This window comes from Manis javanica, chromosome 12, assembly GCF_040802235.1.
Source record: "Manis javanica isolate MJ-LG chromosome 12, MJ_LKY, whole genome shotgun sequence".
NCBI lineage: Eukaryota > Metazoa > Chordata > Mammalia > Pholidota > Manidae > Manis > Manis javanica.
This window is the reverse complement of record NC_133167.1, coordinates 25995557-26018401: the sequence shown is the minus strand read 5'-3', so window position 1 is coordinate 26018401 and position 22845 is coordinate 25995557. Positions and strand designations below refer to the sequence as shown.

The 22845-nt window shown below is 41.7% G+C and overlaps 1 protein-coding gene and 1 long non-coding RNA gene across 5 annotated transcripts in view; one reads left to right on the top strand and one right to left on the bottom strand.

Annotated features, from left to right (window-relative positions):
- LOC140844971 (uncharacterized) overlaps positions 1–22845 on the top strand; it is a 107919-nt gene that overhangs the window by 14439 nt on the left and 70635 nt on the right. The gene's annotated exons all lie outside the window — the stretch shown is intronic.
- The window catches only part of PLEKHM3 (pleckstrin homology domain containing M3), a 176574-nt gene continuing 154865 nt past the window's right edge, over positions 1137–22845 (bottom strand). For 2 of the 3 annotated variants that reach the window (XM_073218216.1, XM_073218217.1), the window contains exon 8: positions 1137–7388. In XM_073218216.1, the coding sequence (XP_073074317.1) occupies positions 7211–7388 (178 nt within the window). In that variant the 3' untranslated portion in view covers positions 1137–7210. The remainder of the gene's footprint in view (positions 7389–22845) is intronic. The other variant, XM_073218218.1, reaches the window with a different exon arrangement.

Here is a 22845-nt window from a genome sequence, read left to right as displayed (position 1 = left end):
GTCTTAGGGAGGAGGCTCATGGTTCACCTTCGGTAAATGTTTGACCAGAAGCACTTTTTCTAGTCTCTTCAGTCTTTCTTTGAGAAGGTGAGTTTAAATGGTGCTTTTGAAAGGTTCCAAGTGGACTGTCAGAATCTTTCCAGCCCATGCCCTTTGGGTGGCAGGGCAAGGGTCAGCCCAGGCTCTGTACTCAGGTGCCTCCAGCCGCTTCTCAACTCCCTGCAGGCTGCTATCGCTCACAGAAACACCTCCTCTGCTGTTCACTATGCTCCCAGACTATGGTCCTCAGGAACGACTGGCACCCTTGCTCAGTGGTCTACTGCCTGTCGCTTGTCCCTGTAATCTGGAGTGTGCAGTGGTGACGTGAAACCAGGGCAAGAGGGCTTGGGGGAGAGCTTGGCAGAGGACACTGCAGGCATGCGCTCTGGCAGGTTTGTCTCAGAACTGCAAAAAATCAGGCCCTGATTCGGCAAGCAGGACCCACAATACACACATCGCATCTGCCTTCAAAAAAAAAAGCTACTCTATACAGTTGACCTTTGAGCAACACAGGTTTGAATTATGTGATGGGTCTACTTAGATGTGGATTTTTTTCAATAAATATACTGGAAAATTTTTTAGAGATTTCTGACAACTTGAAAAAACATTTTCTCATCTCTGTAGCTTACTTTATATTAAACACATAAACAGTATGTTAAACATATAGAATGTATTTTAATATTTTAATAAGAATTCAGTATATTAAACACATTAGATGAGAAATGTGTTAATCGACCATTTATGTCATTGGGAAGGCTCAGCAGCAGGTTATTAGTAGTTAAGTTTTGGGGGAGTCAAAGTTATATGCAGATTTTTGACTGTGTAGGGGGTTGGTGCCCTGAATACCCTTGTTGTTCAAGGGTCACTTACATTTTCCATAAGCATAAGAGGGGCTGATGAGAATATTGTAGACTGATGAATTTAGAAAAAAACCAAAATCTATATGTAAGATTAATATTTAGATATTTTAAACTCCTAGGAACTCACTTTCAATAAAGCTCAGATCTTGACTTTGAATTAACATCCAGGGCTCACTGTGGGCTCACACCACCCCTGTAAAGACAGTATTTTAATGAAGTTGTCATGAGAAGAGAAAGTACTTTCTGCCTCATTTATTGAGAGAGAGATAACTTTGTACATTAGGAACTAGTGTGCTTAAATCATATGACAGATGACCATAAAAACTAGGGATCTTGACAACAGTACAACTTCATTTTATATTATCACAGTTGCTGATATTTTTTAAATGATGTAAACAAAAAATATGTATAAATTATGCTGAAACAAAAGGCAGTAAAATCCAGAAGAGATACAACACATATATGTTAGCATGTGAGCTACTACAAATAGCTCAACGTAGAGCGCTATAATAGCCCAAACCCAATTCTAGTTTTTTCTGTACTGCATGAATAGGAATAAGGGAAAATGACTCTGATCTAACCCAGGAGAAAAAGAAGAGTCGTGCAGAGGTCCCCCGCATCGCCACATTCAGAACTCTTCATTTGCATCCCAAGTGTTTTCCCTTCTTTTACCATTTCCTTAAAGACAGATGTTTTCCCCCTAAAGCTCCTGTGGTAGGCTACTGGCTGTTCACAGGAAGATCCTGATAGGTGATCAAAATCAGAACCTAGGCCTCTAGCAGTGAAAGCCTGACTTAATAGCTCAGTGGACTGCTCGTGCCACACAGAAACATTTTTACCACAGTTTATCTAAGAGGTTTCCTACTTCCCACTTGGAAAACAGGTGGCAAAATAAAAAGAAACCTTTATACGGTAAAGGACAAGAAAATCCTTGTGCATGTTTAATCTTTTAACCTGAAAAGGCTAAGTTCACTGACTTCACAGACTCGAATCCGGATAACTGGTTTAATTCTTCTACCCGTTGGCCTTGGTGACATCATTACATTCCCCTGAGTTTGGTTAATGAAAGCGAGCAGAGTGATTAAAAAAACAGGATGAAACAAAGTTGAAACATTACGTGGTTGTGTTTTTTTATTTCCTGGTAAAAGTATTAATGGAGCTAAGAAGCCAGTGTTTCTACCATTCTACTTAAAAATGGGTTTCCAGGAGGAATCCTTTTACTCATGAGGTTAAGGCACCGGGTTAAACAAAGGTGAAAAGTTCAACGTGCATATGGAATATGTAGGCTCCAAGCACTTCTGTATAAAGAGTAGCCAGCAGAGAAGAAACAAAGTGATCCATATTTAGGCAAAGGGTCCTGCAGGTTTCAAGTGGGTCAACAGACTATAGATAGAAGCACTAGGCAGTACTATAAGGCACCTACGGGGAAAAGAAACAAATGGATGGCCAACATGGAGAAGGACCCACAGGCCCCCACTGTCTACTAGCTGGCCACTAGCCATGGAGCCTGAATTGGGGCCAGGGCTCAGGACTAGAGACAAGAAAGGTCAAGCGGAAGAGAGGGAGGCTGGTCTGCAGCTCTCCGGCCAGTGGGAAGGACTGTCTGCTGTGCTAAGAGTTGCTATTAGGTGCCTGAATCTTCTACCCTGGGCAACTGGCTTCACTCCACACCTTTCTAACAAGATGGCTTCTCTTAGCACAGGGAAGAACCTGAAGGAAACAGCAGTTGTTTCTTCACTTGAGTTTAACAATGCCTTCATGGGGGGCACTTTATGAGGAAAGTGCCATATCACATGATCATTTGGAACCCATTTCAAATAACCCCCCTGACACTACAGGTATGCATAGGAGGGCATTCCACACTTCTGAGTTTTACCTTGAGTTTAACAAGGACTTGGATTCTGCCTTAGCCATGTACCCACTAAAACACACTAAAGAAAAATCCTTGAATCAGAGATTTTTGAATACAATGAAGTTAGAATTGCCTTGCAATATGAAGTCTGCTGGGTGCTGGGATTTGACTGTTGAAACACTGTCCCACAGGAGAGGATTCAGCACTTGTCTGTTTAGATTAACCGAGCAGGGCTTATCCAGCCGTCACTGAGTTCAGCCAGATGAGTTAGTTCTAGTAGACTGAGGGTTAGAAGAACAGTGCAAGGTGTCCCAAACACAAGGCTCCCAGGGCCCGACTGTCAACAAGTACCAAGGAAAGGGAAAGAGAGTAATGACTCAGCTCATGCTGAGACAGGCGTTCACTTCTTTCAGTCTTGCCTCCAACTCTCTACTTTTTCACATTATCTTAGCATAAGAAAAGTAGTGAGACAGAAAAGTCAAGAAATAAAGGGGAAAACTGCATGCATCTCTCTTGACCGAGAGAAGTAAAAAAATAAAATACCCTTGTATTGATTCCAGGCAGTATTAAGATCAGGAGTTGAAGATTTACTTCATAATCCAGTTATTTCAATGAAGTGTAGCAGATCGGCGGAGGTAAATAATTCTGCCCATAGGAACAGCAGCATTGGCTTTACCCTTCATCAGGAAAAAAATGCACTTGGCTTCCTCAGATGATGCCTCTCTTTGCAGGAAGCATTCAGTGTGGCTTCGTGCCAGTCCCACCCTGATACAGTCATTCACAGATGGCCTCTTCTGGCCAGTGGTAGAGAACAAACCCACAGGTTTGGAAGCCAAGGCTTTGTGAGGTGGCCCAAGAAGAAAGTACCCAGAGTCGATGTTCAGTGTGTCCACACGCAAGCAGAGGCCAGACCCCAGCAGAGGGGACTTGCTCCCCCTTAGCAAAGGCTGGAGGGATAGAAACAGCTCAGTTCTCCCTGTGGCCAGAAGGAACTCATGGCATACTCCCTTTGCAGGGATCCAAAGGATGCCCCTGAGTTGGTTGGAAATCATGAATCCAGGTTCTATGATACCACCTTTTTGATGGAGGCTTAGTCTAGAAGAATCAGAAACCTCTCAGCTGATCAGATACTAAAGCTCCTAACAATATTACCCCTTACCACTACAGACATGAGAATAAGCAACAACCCCCTGAAGGGGCAGCGAGGCAAAGGATTTACGTGGTTTTCATGCAGCGGGGCTCTCAACTTTGGGAAGTGGGAGCCCTGGAGAGAACATGGCTCCCGTTGCAACTGGCTGCTTTGTAAGTACTTTGTGGCCTCTGGAGTGGTGCACGCTCAGGTCTATTTTAGGAACTGGCTTCTTTACTGTAGGATTAGATGCCAGCATTTCACCAGGGTTGGACTGTCTCATACATGAGTTTCTGGCACTGTTACAAGGGATTTCCTCAATTGATACACCAGGGAATGGGCCTTTCAAGTGAATAAGAGTTTCCCCTGAGTTGGCTGCCAGCTCTAGAAAATTAATTGGCCATTTTTTCATGTGCTTTATTTGCAAGATATTTAATATGGGATGAAAACCAGAGTATAGGGGAGAGCAGGTATCAGCTCTGTCTCAGGGAGGTGGTAATCTACAGATTTGCTTTTGTTTCAACAGTTTCTAAGGAGTGGAACAATTACCTAACAGTGAGTGCACCACGTAATTTGTTAGGGTTGAAAACAGTAAGGGCGTTCATGTGCTTCCAAGGCATTCGGGCCTGGAAATCACAATCCCAAATTTCCGTGGCCTCCCCAAGCCCTCAGTGGCTCTGCTCCGTCCTCTCAGTTTTGGTGGCGGTGGCTGAGTGCCATGTGTGCCTGCGGTCAGCCGGCCAGGCTGTCAGGGATGCACAGAAGAGACAGAACAGCAGCAGCTGGAATGCGGTTCCGATTCTGGGTAGCTGATGCTAATAGCACATCTATTTTTTTCCCTTTTGGAAAGGAAGCAGAAAACGATGTGGGTGGAAAGTTCTCCTAAGGAGTTCAGAGGGGCAGCCTGTATCTAGCAGGGCCCTCTAAGTGCGCACGGGTGAGAACAAGGATCTGGAGTTTCACCGTGACTCTTGGCAGGTCTGACCCTAGTTGCCTGCAAGATGGGACAGGGAATTCCGTACATAGGGAAAACATGCTAGACAGGGAAGAGATGGCCCTGTGCTCCAGGTCTCCAAATGCGGCAGGCTGGGGACCGCCTTGCTGACAGAATCACAGACCCATTAATTATAGCGAAGGCAGAAAGAAATACGCTACAGTGACAAGGAGCTGGGGGCGGAGGGAAAAGGCACTTTGCCATCACAGCACATCTGTTTTATAATAAGCAGGTTTATAATTCTCTTGTGAAAGATCATGTTCTGCTATCTTCTCTAAGGCTGGAAAATATAAATACTGTATTTCATGAAGGGTAGGAGGAAAGAGGAGATGATCAAATTTGTTTGCCTGTTTGCCAAGTGCTGGTTTGAGATCATTCCACCCTTTTTCGTTTGTGTGCAGCCTTCTTTATAACTGGAGTTGGGGTGGGGGGCAAGGGGATGGTGTCCACCTGCTTTCCCAAAAGTAAAAGGTACCATAAGGTGTCTCATGAATAGGGCCCTGGCTTTTTAACAAGTTTTCATGCCTTGGTTACAGCTACTGTATAATCAGAAAATAAACGCATGCGTGGTGCTGAGCTATTAAGTTGAAATGTGTGGTCTGGGGCCAAAGGAACTGGCACTGGTTGAAGAGGTGAAATGCTTACATCTAACAGTCTGTGCAAAACTCATTCTGAGATGTCAAGTCTCCGATGGGCAGAAACATCACGTGTCAGGATAGGGATGCACAGGAGAAAGGAACGGTGGAGTTAAATGTCCCGTGTACTTTGTGAGCCACTGATTAGCAGTGAAACTACTAAACCAAGAAGGCATCGAAGGCATCTGCTCATTGGAAACACACAGAATCTTCTTATAGAGTCTATTGAGAATTGTTTCAATGTAAGTATATTTTTCTGTTCTGGAAAGAGTTACGCTGGGAGGAATGGGAGCTATGACTTCCAGTGCCGTCCCTCCTGCCATGTTGGGCACAGTGACTGCTATGCTGGTTCAGAGGGCACCGCTGTAGGAGAATGCTGCCCTGCCAGACAGTGAAGCAGCTCATTCTATTTCTTATTCCTATGATATTATTTTAGCACTTTCTGTTTTCCTTTAAGGTGGCAATCATATATGTGTGTATATATATTTATCCAAACAATATTAGATTTAATTCATGAATTATATTTGTAAGTTTGGTATTTTATTAATGGCCTAAAGTTGGTATTTTGAAATCCCATGTTACCCTGATTTTTAAAATAATGTCAAAAATGCGAAAGTAGAAGTGGTTATATCAACAAAGGTCATAATGAAAATTCAGTGGAGAGCAGTAGGAAATAAAGCATTTAAAACTAATGGGCAGGAACTGCCTACACAAGAGTTTGTGAAAAGAAATTAGAGACCATCTCTTGGAATCTATGTACTATATACCCTGTCCACTGGTCTACAAACCAATGTATTCAATGGCAATCCTAGGAAATTTCCTCAGGCCATTAAAAAAAAAGTAGCTCATAAATATCACCCAAGAAACCCCTGGAAACCTGCTCTTAACAGAGCTACATTTACAACCTGGCAAGTATGGTGGAGTGTTGCAACATGAGGGGACGCTGGGACTCGTACCAGCAGAAAGACTGACAGCGTGCCATTATCAGTCACAGAGGTCTCTTCATTTCTGAGGAAAAAAGCCTGAGATTAACTTCAAAACCAGAAGTAGCTCTCCTCCTGCATTAGGGGCACAGGCTTTCTGTCGGAGAGAGCTTGCCCTCCTGTCTCCCAGCCGCTGGGCTGAGCTTGGTGACCCCGGCCGTGGTGGCAGGGACCGAGGAGGGAGCTAGCGGCGTTGGGCTCTGGGGGGATGCGGGAGTCGCCCCAGGTCTTGAAGATTTTCTCATGAAACATGATGATGGGTTCTTGCCTCAGTTTCCTCATTCTCTGTAAAGGCTAAAAATAAATAACACAAAAATAACCCAAAGCATTGTTGTTCTGTAGGAAATGCTTCCTCCTGTGTCCCAGGTAATAAAATGACTCCTCAGAGCCAAAAAAAAAAAAAAAAAAAGTCTGACCTATAAAGCATTGTGTGTAAACAACTCTTTGCTTGGGAGTAAGCAGCTGAAATTCATGGCTAAGTGTAAGTCAGCTATTTGTAGTCCCTCTGAGCCTCAGAGGCTCTGTGGACCTATTAGACAACAGTTGATAAAGAACATATTCACAGGATGGATAGGGGTGTGTGTGTATAAATACGTATCTATGTATAGCTGAAGATGAGGCGTACTCCTCTTCCAAAGGGCTCCACCTGGCTAGTTCGGAAGCCACTGGGGCTGATGGGTCACTGAGGGTCCGTGCCTGGCAGCGGGCCCCTGCTGAGTCAGGTGTTCTGGTAGGACAGCTCAAACAGGTTGCAAGCCTCCTCCAGGCTCTCATCCATGTTCAGCCTCCGCCAGAAAGACTTCTGCTTCTTCTGCAGCTCTCGGCGTACACACCTGGGGCAGGGGACAGACTTTTCTTTGCATTCAGAATGGAAAACAGCTCCACAGCATTCACACCTGCAAAAGCCAACCATGGATATGATGAGCAAGGTTGAAATGAGCAAGAGACACACTCCTGAAGTCCCGTGGCCTCTGTACCGCTCGGGCACATTTCATCCCGGAATGCCCTGCTGCTGGGAGGAGAAATGACTCATAGAAATGGGCTCCTCCCTTTCCAAAATGCTCAAGGTTGAATTTCACTTGAAAAGCTTTTTTTTTCTGATTACAACTAGCTGGGGAGAGGCTTATGGCTTTCTTATGGAGGGGAGGCCACCACCAACCAGCTACTCTGTGGTCATGGGGACAAGGGACAGAACTCTAGAAGCTCCGTGTGTTAGTTTCCTCTCCATTGAGACAGAGGTGTGGGTAGTGACTCTAGGGTGAAGTGCTTTGCCAACTGAAAACGCTCCAAACACCAGAGCCAACCCCAGCATTACAGCCATGAAACCATAGCTTTCCCCTTCAGTTCACATGAGCTAGGTGGTTCCCTGTTACTCCTTGATTTTATTTGACAGTTTGTAAAGTTAAAATGACACATTTTCATTTTCTGAATGGAATCCTATGGTCTATTGTTTTTCTAAGTTTTTTAAAATTGAGGAACAGCCCCCCTTTGTAAGTCTACCTTTGTACCACAAGTGGAATAGTAAAGCATAAGAGTGGGAGGAGGATTTTTTAAACACACAGATATAATTTATAGAAGGCAGACATTCCAGGTAGATGACTAGTTTGTTGTTTGGCTTGGTGGAAACCTGTACAGGAGTCTAAATGCCTTGTTTTTAACTGCAAAGTCTTTAATAATGACTAACTATCAAGCACATTATACTGCTCCAGCGGGTGGCTTACCAACGTGCATTAATTGGACCTGCATGATTCTGTTCAACCAGCAACATCTCTGGAGGGCCCAGCACTTGACCAGCTATGAAGGAACCAGGGCTCAGCCTTCTGCTTCTTTGGCTTCTGCTATTGTATCTTGAATCTCAGTTCTTGGCACAGGATGGTCTTAGGGGCACCATTCCCAAGCCTGCCACTGACTTATCCCTGGCCCTATTCAGGATTCAGGAAGTTTGGACAAAGAATACTTGCCACCCACCCTTGTACCCCAGAGAGAAGGCAGTGACTTGGAGGGGAGACACAGTGGGCCGAGGGCTCTGTGCCTACTGGTGGAGAGACAAAAAGTCGGAAACGTCACGGCACCCATAGTCTACTCACCAGCTCAGCTCTCCGGGCCAGTGGAAACATAGTGGTGGTTAGGAGAGCAGGTGGTGAGATGGCCTGACTTCCAATCCCACCTTCCAGTCACTTTCTGGCTGTATGACTGCTAAGCCTGAATTGGCCCCAACCGCCTACACTGAAGCCCTAGCCCATGCCACTGAATTTGGAGATTGGGCCTTTAGGAAGTAATGAAAGTTAAGTGAGGTCCTAAGGAGGGGGCCTGACATGACAGGATCAGTGTCCTTGTAGGAAGAGATAGCAGAGAGCTGCCCTTCCTGCCACCCTGCGTGTACGCACAGGGAAGGTGGAAAGGAGAGCAGCAAGGAGGAGGCCGTCCTGCAGGTCAGGAAGAGCTCTTAGCAGAAACCAAGTCTGGCTGGACCTCGATCTAGGGCTTCCAGCCTCCCGAACTGTGAGAAATAAACGTCTGTTGCCGCAGCCACCCAGTCTGGGGGATTTTGGTGACAGCCTGAGTAGTCTAGGACAGTGACCTGGGGCAGTCACTTCACCACGGGGAGCTCAGTTTCATTATCTGCTAAGTGGAGTTTCCATTAGCACACACCTTAGAGAGGTGGCGTGAGGCTCAGATGGATTATGGATAAGGTGTTCAGCACAGTTCCTGGCACAGGGAGCGTGCTTAGTAATCCATCCAGGATAAGCAGCTGCCTGCTGCCTTTTGACAAGTCTTCATTTCAGCCTGCCTCCGCCCATGTCACCACGGCCACCTGCGGACATCCTGACCAATCCCCTCACTTCATAGATGAGAAAACAGATTCTCCAAAGCTAACTTATTGTCTCACGAGGACACACTGGGTTGAGGACAGAGTTGTGACAAACCCAACACTCCTGGCAGCCCGGCCAAGGCTCCTACTGAGGCTGGTCCTCTGGGGGGAGAGCAGTGCGCCCTCCAAGGAGAAAACGTAGGGCTTCAAGTCAGAATACTTGTGTTCAGATCAGAAAAGTTCTTTGCATGATCCTGGGCAAGTTATTTACTTTCTTGGTGCTCTGGCCTCATTTGTAAAATGCTGCTCACAGTGACGCCTACTCACTGGGCTCTGTGAGACCGAAACAAGTGAAGTGCATGTGGAAGGACGATTTCAACAGCAAGTGCCCCAAAGGGCAGGCGAGGGTAACAGTGACTCCAGTGCCTGTTTCTTCCCGGGTCCTACCCTGGCCAGGGCAGCCGACGAGGTGGAGTCACCTCCAGCACCTCCCTGCCCTCAGCCCTCCCGCCTTCCAGGGGAGGGGGATGAAGGGCTCTTTGTGCCTCTCTTGTCTGGGCTGGTTCCCCACAGTGGCAGTGGCCTTGTCCCCACCCACTCATACGTCTGTAACCTCCTGTAGCTGAAGCGACACTAAGGGCAGCTTTATCAAATAAATTTCCTCCTTCCTGCCCCCTTTGCCCTGCTGAGTTAGTCAGTGACTTACACACCTAGGGATGTTGCCCTAGGGCAGTGATTGATAAGGAGAAAACTGCTGGGTTCCTTCAGTACCACTCCCTTATCTCTGCTGATACCAGCACCCCCCCACCGTGAGTGAAGAGGCTGAGTCTTATTGGACTTTTCTGGCGCAGCAAACACCCCTGGAGTGGTGGAAGGACCGGGTACACCTGCTCTTTCCAGTCAAAGGTCAGTAACTGAAAAAAAGTCTGAGATAAAAAATTAATGATTTCAAAATCTGACCAAGTCCTATTTTCTAACAATTTGTAACCCAGCAGGCATCTTTTGAACTGTATCCTGGACACACTGATCAATGGCATTCCCAAATTCAGAGAATCTGTTGTTAACTTTCCCTGACTTTTTCTAAGGGCAGGAAAAGGAAGCAGGAAGCAAAACTGTTTCTTGTGTAAAAGTCATGGAGCTCTGTAATAAAAATGGCGTGTGTAGGAAAAACACATTAAACAATGAAATATATAGGTATGCTCCTCTTGAGAAGAAGACTTCATTAAAAAGCACCTTTTGCTTTAAAAAGATTCACTGGATCCTTAAGTGTTTACTGAATTTCCTGACTGTATTTTAAATATGATTTAACAAACACACCTTTTCAGGAACATGTCTTTTATGTAAGGCAAATCTACCAATGTCATCATCTTTGCAGAAAATTGCAATGGATAAGGAGAGAGAAATGTCCCTTTGGTGTCCTGAATGGCAAATCAAATGAGAGCCAGTGTATTCATTTATGAGTCATCAAGTCCCAGCAGCCAGCAATTCTGCTGTTTTCTGGTTGCTGCTATGCGTACACCACAGGGAACAAAGACCTCCTTTCCTCCTGGCCGGTGTCACAGAGAATGCAGCTGCAGGGACACGTATGTGGTATTGACTGAAGTCATCCAAAGGGATTTCCCAGTTCTTTTCCTGAAAACTCACATTGCTTCACTTAATCCAGGGATCTCAACCTATTGACATTTTGGGCCAGGTAACTCTTTGTCTTGGGGGGCTGTCCTGGGCATTACTGGCCTCCACCCACTGGCTGCTAGTAGCAACAGCTTTGTCCCCCACAGTTATGACAACTGATGATGTCTCCAGACACGGCCAAATGTCCCAGTGTTCCCTGGGGGTTGGGGGCAGGGAGCGAGATCATCCCAGTTGAGAGCCACTGATCTAATCTATCTGGAGAAGGCATCTTAGGAGGGGTGCCCAGTGCTCAGCAAGGGTCACCCGGTGGCTTATCCTGATGCCAGCCAATAAGGTCCAGCATAGCGTATGTAACTCATATCATTTTCACAAATGCATATTTATAATATGTCATTTGATTTAAAAAGCTGAAATGTACTAGCATTAACCATCCTGTGGCTTCCACAACTAACTTAGAACATTATTTAAGAAGTGACTAACTATGACACAATTCCATCCATTGCTTAGCAACCCTTAACTTTCTATCAACTCTGATTTTTCAGTCCTCCCCAAAAGCCATGTTGGTGATGGTTCTCAGTCATATTTATTTGCTCTTTAGCCAGTAACCTCTGGGCTGTGTCTCCATGGCACTCTGCTCCTTTGGGCCTTGTCTAGGCCAAATGCAAGTCAAAACCAAATACTTTTGTATTTACTCCATAGAATAAATGGGTTTTAGGTAACTGTAAAGCAGTTAGGTCTCAGCAACTTCTAGAATGAGAAGGAGACCAGTACAATATATGAGGCCACGTACTGCAGAGGGGAGAGAGCTCTAACTAGAGAGAGGAACCCCAAGTTCTTGGCTCAGGTAGGCACTAGAGTCATGGGGACCTTTTACTTCCTCTCTGGACCTCCCTCTCCATAGAAGTAAAAGAGAAGGTTGGATTAGACAGTATTTAAAGTTCCTTCCAACCTCCAGGCTTTGTGCAGAAGGAAAAGGCTATTCTGGGTTTTATCCTTCTGTTTCCAAATCTTCTTGCCCTCAGGTCTGTAGATGAATGATTGGGAATGTAGTCTTACAGGCCTGTCTTCAGAAAATCTCAAACTGACAAGCTGGGACTGACTGAGATGAGCCTTAAAGTGAACAGCATTACTTTAAATTTTATTTATTTGCAGTGATTAAACAAACTATGAAATAGCTTATACTAGTATATATAGCTTTGATTATCAGGACTTTGGCCAAAAGGAGCTAACTCTGCCCCTATCTAGAAAATTTCAATTAAACATTAAAGATTCCTTCTAAGCTTTCTCCCAACCTTCATCAGAACCCCATCTCCCCAAGAAAAAAACTCAGAGTTTTTAAGTGTTGTGGGGGTTTTATTGGGGGGAAGGTGGGGGCTGGGTAGAGGCAGCAGTTGTTTACTGCCCTATATGGAAGTATTTTTGTGTTTTAACCATTGGGACAGCCATACTGGCATGAACCATGTACATATTAGCTCTGGATACACCGTAGGACCTGATGATGAGGAAGGAGATACCTGAGTTCTACTTCCGCGAAAGCTGTAGCAGGTAATGGCACTAATTATCTGTGTGCGTCCTAGCAGACTATTCCCCTTCCTTGGGTAGGGACAGGGGAATATCTCCACCATTTGGGGGCAACACAAATCTCATTCTATGTCTTAGTAAAGGCACCATCAAATGAGACTCTATACTATGTACAGACTTTGACCTAAAAATGAGCTTAATGACCTACAGTGAATGAGGGAGAGGTTCAAAACCTAGAATCTAATAGTCAACTGCCAAGAGATTGGACAGACATGAGGTTCTTATTATAGCTATCAAAACCAAGAAAACTAACCTGCTATAAACTAACAGAACTAAATATGTGCAGGGGAAAAGGTTCGCTTCTCAAATATTATGGCAAAGAAGCAAGAATTCCTGGCTGCAGACAGTTTCCTGTTCTGGAATTCTGATGATGTGAGACCAATTAGAGCCAGGCTCGATGACTCTGTCTGCACCCGTCCAGACTCTAGCTACACACAGGGAGGTCACAGGAAGCTGCTAAAGTCCCCTGGCCCAAGTCAGGGGCATTGAAATGCTTTTGCTCTTGTTCATGCTGGGTTCTTCTCCTGCTGCATTTTTATTTTTGGCTCTGGCAATGACCTCAGATACTTCACTAGGACTGAAATTCAGTCTTGAGTTTGGTTGGCTCTCTGACAAGCGGAAGGACAGGCCTGCAGAGCAGGGCAGAGCTGTGGCTGATTTTCCCTCTGTAGAGCCCACAGAGAACAGGGTGGGGTGCAGAAGTCAGTGCCTGTTATCAGGCACACGAGTGTGGTTTGGTGTACAGCTGCTATGTAAGGCGTCCCATAGGGCCAATAGCTATTATTATTGGCTTTTTCCAAGAAACCAAGATGATCATTTAAATCTCTTAGCTCAGGAAGGTAGTTATTGGGGTCTGGTTATTTTAATGTTTTGGGTTGGTGTTTTCTTCTGTTATTGTCTAAGTAAATAAATGTAAGCAAGCAACTTATAATTTGCTTAAATAGGAGACCTGCCAGTATCATATTTATTGTAAGCCTATGTGTGTGTATGTGTTATGTATGTACTTACATACATGTGTATGCTGCTTAGAAGAATACACACAACATGTTACTAAACATTCTAAGGTAAAATAAATATAATTTAACCAAGGAATGTGATCTAGCAGACTCACTCTTTTGTGGGGAATAGGAGGGCTGAAAAAGGACCATTACACACAGTTTCAGTTAAGAAACTGATTATGGCTGATGTGGATGGCTGGAGAGAGCCACGTTTCACAGCCACCGCCAGTGAAGCCTGTGCCAGGACTACCAGAAACCCACACTCTCCAGAGGCCCCTCTCTGCTGCCCCAGGGGGAACAGGTGGGATGGGGAGGAAGACAGCAGAGGGTCTAGAAACCCTGGCTTCAGAACTGTCACCGTTCCTCTTAGAGCATGAAATGGACTGCATTTGGGCCTGTAATATTTGGGATTGCCCATTGTGAATATTTTTTCTTTTTCTGGCTGGGGGTATGGAGGTAGGAGACTAAAAAGGTGACAGTATGATCTGACTGGAACTGAATGAAACTGGAAAAGATCCAGCTCCTTTGGCCAAATGTCTGGCAGATTTCGATGTGTATGTGCTGCTTTGTGAATAGTTCTGAATGGTAAATGCAAATACAGTCAGATCAATATTAAGATATTAAATTGGCACATCTGTATGGCCCTTGGGCCCTGCTTTTCTGTAAATTATCCTTACAACAGTTCTCTGAGTTCAGCATGATTTGTTTTCCCATTTCTTATAAGCCAGTAGGTCAGTAAATAAATACAGTGAAATGAAGTAACAAAATAACTGCTGGTTTACCTAGTCCCAAAACCAGTAAGTGGATGATCAACTCTGGATTTGATTCCAGTTTTCTGACTTGAAATCTGGCCCCTTTCCCCCTTAGCAGCCACATGGTCCTTTAAGTTATTTAACATATCCTGAAATACCTGGTAAGACTCAAATCTCAGAAGAACAATTGGTACGCCCTGCAATGGTCTTTTTATTTACCTTTTAATCCTCAGAGTTAATTAAGGAAGGGTTTCCCCCCATTGTAGCCCACAAAGCATTTGGCTTTCACAGGTCTTGCACTTTTAGTTTGTAAACCAAGCTCAGCTAATACCTTTGACAAAAGCTTTACTTAAAATCTTGGCTTTGAAATAGAATGTAAACAAGGGTTAATTAATTCATTTGTTAATTTTGCTACCCTACTGGGGACAGTAATTTATGGTTATCTTTAATGCAAATGTTTAATTAATTTCTTGCTAATTTGTGGATGGTGACAGAACTTCTTAGTAATACTCTAGGTATGTATATAAAATCATTACAGGTTTGACCAGAATGACATAGTTTTTGGAGGACAGGGAAAAACTGTATTTCTGATACTTCTAAGTTTATTTTTATGGTTTACCTGGCAGTTAATATAACTCTCAACAAATAAATGTCCATCTCTTCTTGGGATTACTTTAGGAAAACCTTGTTTAATATTAGAGAAACTAAAGGAACTGTAGGAGGATTTAAAATTTTTCTACAATTTCTGGACAAAGCTAGAATACATTATGATTGTAACCATTAGAGAACCATAAATAAATAAGAGCAACGGGTTTCTGTAAAAAATTCTAATGTAGTCCAAAACATCTAAGAGCCCAAGAGATGTTTAGAAATATGTTGTAACATCTAATACAAAGGCAGTAAATACAAGAATATCATTAGGCTAATGCAAAGTAAAAAAAAGCTTGGTTTATATATGGGTTTCCATTGATTCACCAGCCTACCTTTTTATGTAAAACCAAAAAATTTAACTGTCAAGTTTTTTAAATAAGCCTCTTTAAAAGAAATAATAATTCATAAGGATGGCAGGTACCTAAGACTCTGAATGGCATTTACTTCCATTTAACATATTACATTTCAGTTCCTCCAAGTACTAAGATGTATACTTAATGGAGTAAATATAAAAGACATTTTCAAACATAGGTGCATTAGAAAAATGCAAAGATGTTCTGAAGGTAAACTATATCTAATTTTGTGAACAGCATGATTAGTTGCTTAGGAATAAGTTAGTGATAAATTTAGAAGGAGAAAGGCATTCAAATAAAAGACCCAAAGTGTTTTGCCATTACTTAAGACTATTGCCCTATTTGTCTTCTCTCATCAATACAATTTTCTTACAAGATGATATTACAGAAGGTTTTTGGTATTCAAAGAGTTCTAGGCCAGTGTTTCTCAAAGTGTGGTCCCTGGGCTACCAAAACAGCATCACCAGATAATTTGTTAAGAATGCAAATTATTGGGTCCCACTCCAGACTTAACTGAATCTTAATCTCTAAGGTGAGAACTTGTGTTTAATAAGCCCTCCAGAGAATTCTGGTGAACATAACAGTTTGAAAAATACTCTAGGCCCATCATTTCCAAAGACAGCAGAGCTGTCTAATATATTAAGGCTGTGGTAAGTATTTAGAACAAAAATACGGATTTTGCAAAATAAGAATAAGAAGTGATATTAATTAATGTGTTATATAGGACTTTACATTTCATACCTATTAATATCTTCCCATAGCCAATAGGTAAGAACCTCATTTTATTTCGCTTTCTTTAATTACAAGTAATGTGCAGTTGTTCATGTATTTATTGGCCATCTGCTTATGTTTTCAGTAAATTGGTTCATGTCCTTTGCTCATTATCTAGTGACTTTTATTTACTGACTTTTTAAAGATTTTTTTCTATGTTCAAGTAATTAATGCTTTGTCACATGTTGAAAATATTTCTCCAAGTTTCCTGTTTACATTTGCCTTTATCTATAGAATTTTAAGCATTTATCCTCTTTTTATGTATTTAAACGCATTTTGCTTCTGCCTGTGTTTGCGTCAAGCTTATAAAGACCTTCCCTAATTTAAGATATAAAAATATCCACCCATATTTTCTTCTAGTAGTTTATGGGTTTTGTTTTTCTTTACATTAAAATATTTGACCCATCTGGAATTTATCTTGATGTAAGTATTTTGGTGAAATCTCACATTATTTTTTTCTCCAAATAGCTAGTTCCCAGTTCCTTTTATGGAATGATCTACCTTTTGTTTTACTAATTTGCTGTGCCCCATTATCATGTACCAAATTCCCATATTACCTGAGTCTAACCGCATACTTTCTGAAATTGTGTTCCCTTGATCTGTCTGTTCCTATGGCAGGACTATCCTGTGTAGTTAAAAAAAAATTTTTTTTTTAATTTTAGTATCAATTTTTGTGTATCAATTAATATACAATTACATGAGAAACATTGTGGTTACTAGATTCCCTCCATTATCAAGTCCCCACTGCAGACCTCATTACAGTCACTGTCCATCAGCGTAGTAAGATGTTATAAGAGTCACTACTTGTCTTCTCTGTGCTATACTGCCTTCCCCGTGCCCCCCGCTACATTAAGTGTGCTAACTGTAATGCTGCTTTTTCCCCTTATTCCTCCCTTCCCACCCATCCTCCTCAGTCCCTTTCCCTTGGGTAACTGTTAGTCCATTCTTGGGTTCTGTGAGTCTGCTGTTTTGTTCCTTCAGTTTTTGCTTTGCCACAGATGAGTGAAATCATTTGATACTTGTCTTTCTCCACCTGGCTTATTTCACTGAGCACAATACCCTCTAGCTCCATCCATGTTGTCGCAAATGGTATACCCTGTGTACTTTATAATACATTTTTATATCTGGTAATAACGGTTTCCTCTCATATAAACAACTTTAGAAGCAAATTCTATATTGAATATATTAGGAAAGTTTACTGCTGCCCATCTTTATGCTAAATAAAAATAAGTTTGGAAGGTATATAATCAATCAGCTGATTTATAAAATTTATATTGCAGTTTTGTTTATGTGGTTTATTTAAATGAAATGCACCTGTATAAACATCTCAGGTGGTCAAGGATTAATCCTGGCTTTGCACAGTTGTGTTTTTGACAATCTCAGTTTTTTTTTCCATCTTTATATAATGATAAAGATACTGTACAGTTTTGGTGGGTTAACCTAATAGACTGATTATTTACATGTTTGTAAAATTAGGAAACATGATTTAATGTTTAATAATGTATAATGTTGTTAAAAACTCTCAGTGATTAAAATTATCCTACTTTGTATGAACCAAGCACATATTGAAAAAATATTGCAATAATGCTTAAAACCTGGGATATATTAACATTGAATGGGAGAAAAAGACATGAACAAAAATGCATATTGTAGTAGCCCCTTCATTCAGTGAGAACATTATTTGGAACTTTTGTTTCCACTTTGCATACTAGTAGAAGTTGGATAGAACTGATAATCACAGTAATAAAAATAGTTATACTCTGTATATAAGCAAAAAACAGACATGGAAGACAAGTCATTGAAAGTTTTGTTTCTTTCAACATATATATTCCTAAAACAAGAACAGGGTGGAGAAACCTAGATGGTATTATATCAGCAAAGGAAAACTCTCAAATGCAACAATGTAGTCACTCACTGGAGGAAGCCAATGGGAGCCTTGAGCTTAGGATTGGTTAGCAATGTGCTATGCTAACTAATAATTGAGCCTTTTCTCTTTCATTGTCTCTGGGTGGGGGCCTAGACAAGCTCTCTATACCCCTTAGGGAGAAAAACCGGGTAAGAAACTCTTGGGTGAATGAGGTTAAGTGGGGAGAGGAAGGGTTGGGTACTCCTCTTAGGTACTTCCTAAGTATTAGGGTTCCCCTGATTAGGTCTTTTTAAAACAGTGTACCTTAAATATGTTCTTGGGAAGGCTGGAAGAAGGGAAGAGTCATCTTTCTTATTTGCTGCTTTGACATTCACATTATTTCTGTCTCTAAATCCCTTGGCAGGTACCTTTTTTAGGCATTTCAGGAAAACCATGCTCTTCCCTTAGGTCACCTCATGCCTCACTATCCCCCATGCCTTCCCCTCTGCCAAGGAAAATTTGCTTGTCTCTTTTCATTTTCAATTCTGAAATCTTTATTTCAAATTACTTTTATTAGCTAATTTCCAGCTAGGTCTTTTAAGTTTCCTTTCTACCATCAAGGATTCTCTTTCTAGGAAAAATAGTGTTAGCTCTTTTCTTAAAAAAGTGTTTTAAGATACTTCAACCTCTCAACTCTCAAACCAAAGTAGATCTTTCAGATGAAGGTAAATCAGTTCAAGTTAGTGGCTTCCATTAATTCTAGTGCAATCTTTGAATCAGCCTCTGGTTCATCATTTGCAAGGCTATTGGGTTATTGGTTTCATAAAAGGATATCCCCACATTTCTGTTTTTCACATGAATTACTATTTTTAAAATGCTATCTTTCCCTGTCTTCTCATCAATAGAGTACAAAACTCTTCCCACTATTTTTGGTGCATCCTCTCCCCAAACCCCACACCCCAGCCAACACCAGAAGTAAGTGAGACTAGTTAAAGAGAAGTCATAGCCTTTAGCCTTCCAAACTGGTTTGTGGGTCCCTTGAATTTGAAGCTAGTGCTGTGCCAACAGGGTGAGGTAGAAAGGGTATTACACTGGAATTCAAAAGTCTGAATCTCCCACTAGCTACTGGGGTGGGAAGTGGGAGAGAACTGGGAAGGGATGCTGGTCTCCAGGGGGTGGGCTTAGAGTGGGGAAAGGGTATGTGTTGCAGGCGGTGGGAGTGATGGACAGATGATTGCTAAGCTTCCCTCTGACTCTACAAAAGTTCTATGCTCTGATATAATTCAGTTCAAATAGTAACTTTTATACAGAGTGTGACCATTTATGGATTGTGACTTTATCTCTATTTTAAGTGCTTTGAAAGCTTCAGGAACTGAGCAGATGATCATTAATGGTAGCTATAGATAGCATATGTAGATGTTTCCTGATACAGCACTGAGTGGTTTAATATTCAGAATACTGAAGGGGTTTAATAAAGATAGGATAATGTACATTAGATGCTGAAATAAAAGCAGAAAGAATTTTTAAAGACAACTTTAACAAGATATTGCAATCTGTACTCTCCTAATTAGTTGGATCAAAAAGGTCTAAAAATATCCAAAACATATACTGACAAGACTGAGATATTAGTGAACTTTTTGTAATTCTAAAGCATATAACAGCTCATTTCAGAACATACCGCTCAGTCTGAAAAGTAAATATTTTTTTGTATGGAAAGGTAAACACTCTTTCTCTTCCCTATTGTGTATTCAGGTTACTTATTTACAGTCTCATGGGGAAGAAAAAAGGCACACACTAAAAAATGACTTAAAAGATATTTTAAAAATTAAATTATCTGAGTAGTTTAGCAAAGCTCAAGTTTTTGACATTGAAGTCTCATATCTGCCCCTAACAGAATGTTAGCTATCACTCTAAATAAAGTCATGTAACTTGGTAATGTCTACATTTAAGTAGACAATTTCCCTGAAATTAAGTTACTTAAAATAAAAGAAAATATGTTAAGAAATACAGATTTGAAAAACACAAAGTAAAGCAAACTCTTCATTCATTCATGAGTTATTCATTGAGCATTTACTATGTGCTGTTCTAGTTGGGTACGATGGAGCAGTGAGCAAAATAGACTGGAACTTAACATTATTTCAAAATGGTGGACTGAATCACAATTTCAATTTGTATCTTAATTCTTTTGGGTAAATTGTATAAAAATCAATCAAATGTCACTGAACTTATCATGACAAACTATCAAACAGACTAATACAAAATGCTAAGCAATGGGGCTGAAGTCAAGCTCTTACCTCTTTGTCAATACGAGCTGAAAACAGTGCCATATGCTTGGTAGGTAAATGGTGGTGATGGGGGTTCAGGGTGGCTTGTCAAAGGTCACACAGCAGCAGAGTTAGGAATGACTTTTAGACTTCTGTATTCCTAGCCCAGTGATCTTTGTGTAGACTAGCTTGCCTCTACTTATTAAAAGGATCTTAATTATTTTAGGGTCAATTAAAACTTTTTTCCTGTAAAAGTACCCACCAATAGAAGTTTATAAATCAAATATGACTATTTTCCAGGCCTGATATGATGTGATAAAAAAGCTGGATATAAAATGATATATTCAATATGATCTCCATTTTATTAAAAATACATATAGCTGTATGGAGAACTTTTTCTTTATACTTTTGTGTACTTTTCACATTTTCTATAATGAACATCAATTAATTTTATAGTTGGAAAGTTAAAATATGAGCTAAACAATGATGAACATTTCTACCTCCAATCAACAAAAAATTATGTTGTCTGAAATGCTTAGAGATAAGATGACTAACACAACAGTAACTAGATGCCTAACTAGAAGGCTGGTAAGAAATGTTTCTAGGTGGAGATGACAGCCATCTATTCAAGTGACCAAATGGCTTCAAAAAACAATGGTGGACTCACCAGCTAGGATTGTGTTTATAAATGGACTGTATTTGTCAAGTGGCTTAATGGCATAAAGGGTCAGGTCAGCCCTAAGGGTTCCACAAAAGTCTCGTCTATATTAGCAGACATTCTGAAACATTTTGACATCTGAATATAGAAGCCACCAGGCCAAGGTGAAATGTTATTTACCAAGTTACTCTTTGACGAAAGTTTAAAAGCCAAAAAAAAACTAGCATTGTACTCAAGTTTTTATCAAGGAAAACCTTCCCTGACACAATAAATACATTTAAGTGCAGCCAGTCACATAGCCTAAAAGAGTTGAATTCCATCTTGGTAAGTCACCACCCTGCTTCTGCCACTCACAAAATCTGGGGGCTCTCTGGGCTTCAGTTTTTCTACTCCCAAAATGTCTAGTCTCCAGAGTCCCTTCCATCTCTGTTAGTCTATGATTCTAGAACAGAGGCAGGAGTGTTGTCCTCCATCATCAGTGTTAGTGGACCATGGAGAAAGTTCCTCAACATGCTCCTCTTCCATACCAGAGAGAGAAGAGCAATTAAGCAGACAGAAGCCCACGGTATCTATGAAGAGGAGCCCAGATTTCCTCTAGCCGCTCTGAGGATTCCACACCTCGTTACAGTATTCACTGAGTGGCTGCTTCCCAAGAAAAGCCACAGAAAGGAAATATCATTAAAAAAGTGTAAATGCACTGGGGGAAACTGTTCCCTCCCTTAAACCCAATCTAACCAAGGCTGTTGTTCTCTATTGTTGGACAGGATGTAACAAGCCTGCCAAGCACAGCCCACAAACCTGCTAATTAGGTGCACTGACAGTGTTTGCTTTGGAACCATTTACCAACAAAGGAATGTGTCAGGCTGATGGGTGAGAAAAGGGTATGTAATGTATGTGTATTGGAGTCCAGACGAAGGCCAAATCCAGGTACTCAGTCTGTTTGTGCAAAGAACTCACCAAAACGAAGGCTGAATGAGTAGGAAGCCACAAGGAAAGGCCAGCTTTTGGGCAAGGCTTCTCTCTCCTCTGGAGTTTTGTCTTACTCCCCCTGCCCCCCACCAAAAAAACGTCTTGCCTAAACATGAAACTCTCAAAAAATGACAAACTATTCCTGGCTCCCCAGGAAAAAGGAAGAACCTTTGTAAGGTTGCTGGCAAATCCAGGATCTGATGACTTTCTAGGAACATAAGAAAGTGACAACTTTAGGCAAAGCCATACCCACAGTTCCCCTCCATGGAGAAATTAAAAGGGAACTAGAGCAACAGAAAACAGCTCTTAATGGAACTGCTCAGGTTGTGCTGAGAAAAATTGTGCACCTCAGCATCTTCCAGGGGAAGATGTAATTCTATTATGTATAATAAAGCAGTGTCTTTCTCTCTTTTTAAACAAACCTTTATAAGGTTCGGCTACAATTAGCTATTGGATGCTTCATGTGTATATGAAGCCTAAAGAAGGGCAGAAGGTGCCAAGGCAAAGAATATAGGCCATGCCCCAACAAGTTTAGGTTCTCAGGGGCAGGGTGGTATGGGTTGCAATGAAATGCAAAATGACAAAGACCAATTCAAAAGGTCAAGTATGTTGGGAGGAGTCTTCATGATCTTTAGTACAAATTGGACATTTCTGGAGTTTGGCCAGATAGATGAAAGCAATGGAGTTTGGACTAAGTTCTTTGGGAGGCCTTCTTGTTCTGTACGCTAACCTGACAAAATAGATTTTAAAAATAAAAAAGAGGTAAGCCCTGTTAGAAACTTAATTTGCTTTGAACTTTTCCATAAGGCCAATGTTCATTCTCAGTAGACAGATGTAGGAAATGTTCCTGAAATGTGTGCAGATTGGACATGATGTCAGAATATATTAACTGGTAAGAGTTTGGTAATTGATAAGTTAAAGGTCCCAAGTGCAATCCTCATTTCTTGGAGGAGGGGATGGAGTGGTCAACTACTATCCACAAACTTACGCTCAATGTGCTTCTCTAAACCCCAGTGCTTTACAAAACATGTAGATGCCCTCCTAACACAGGAAGGACACCTCAGAT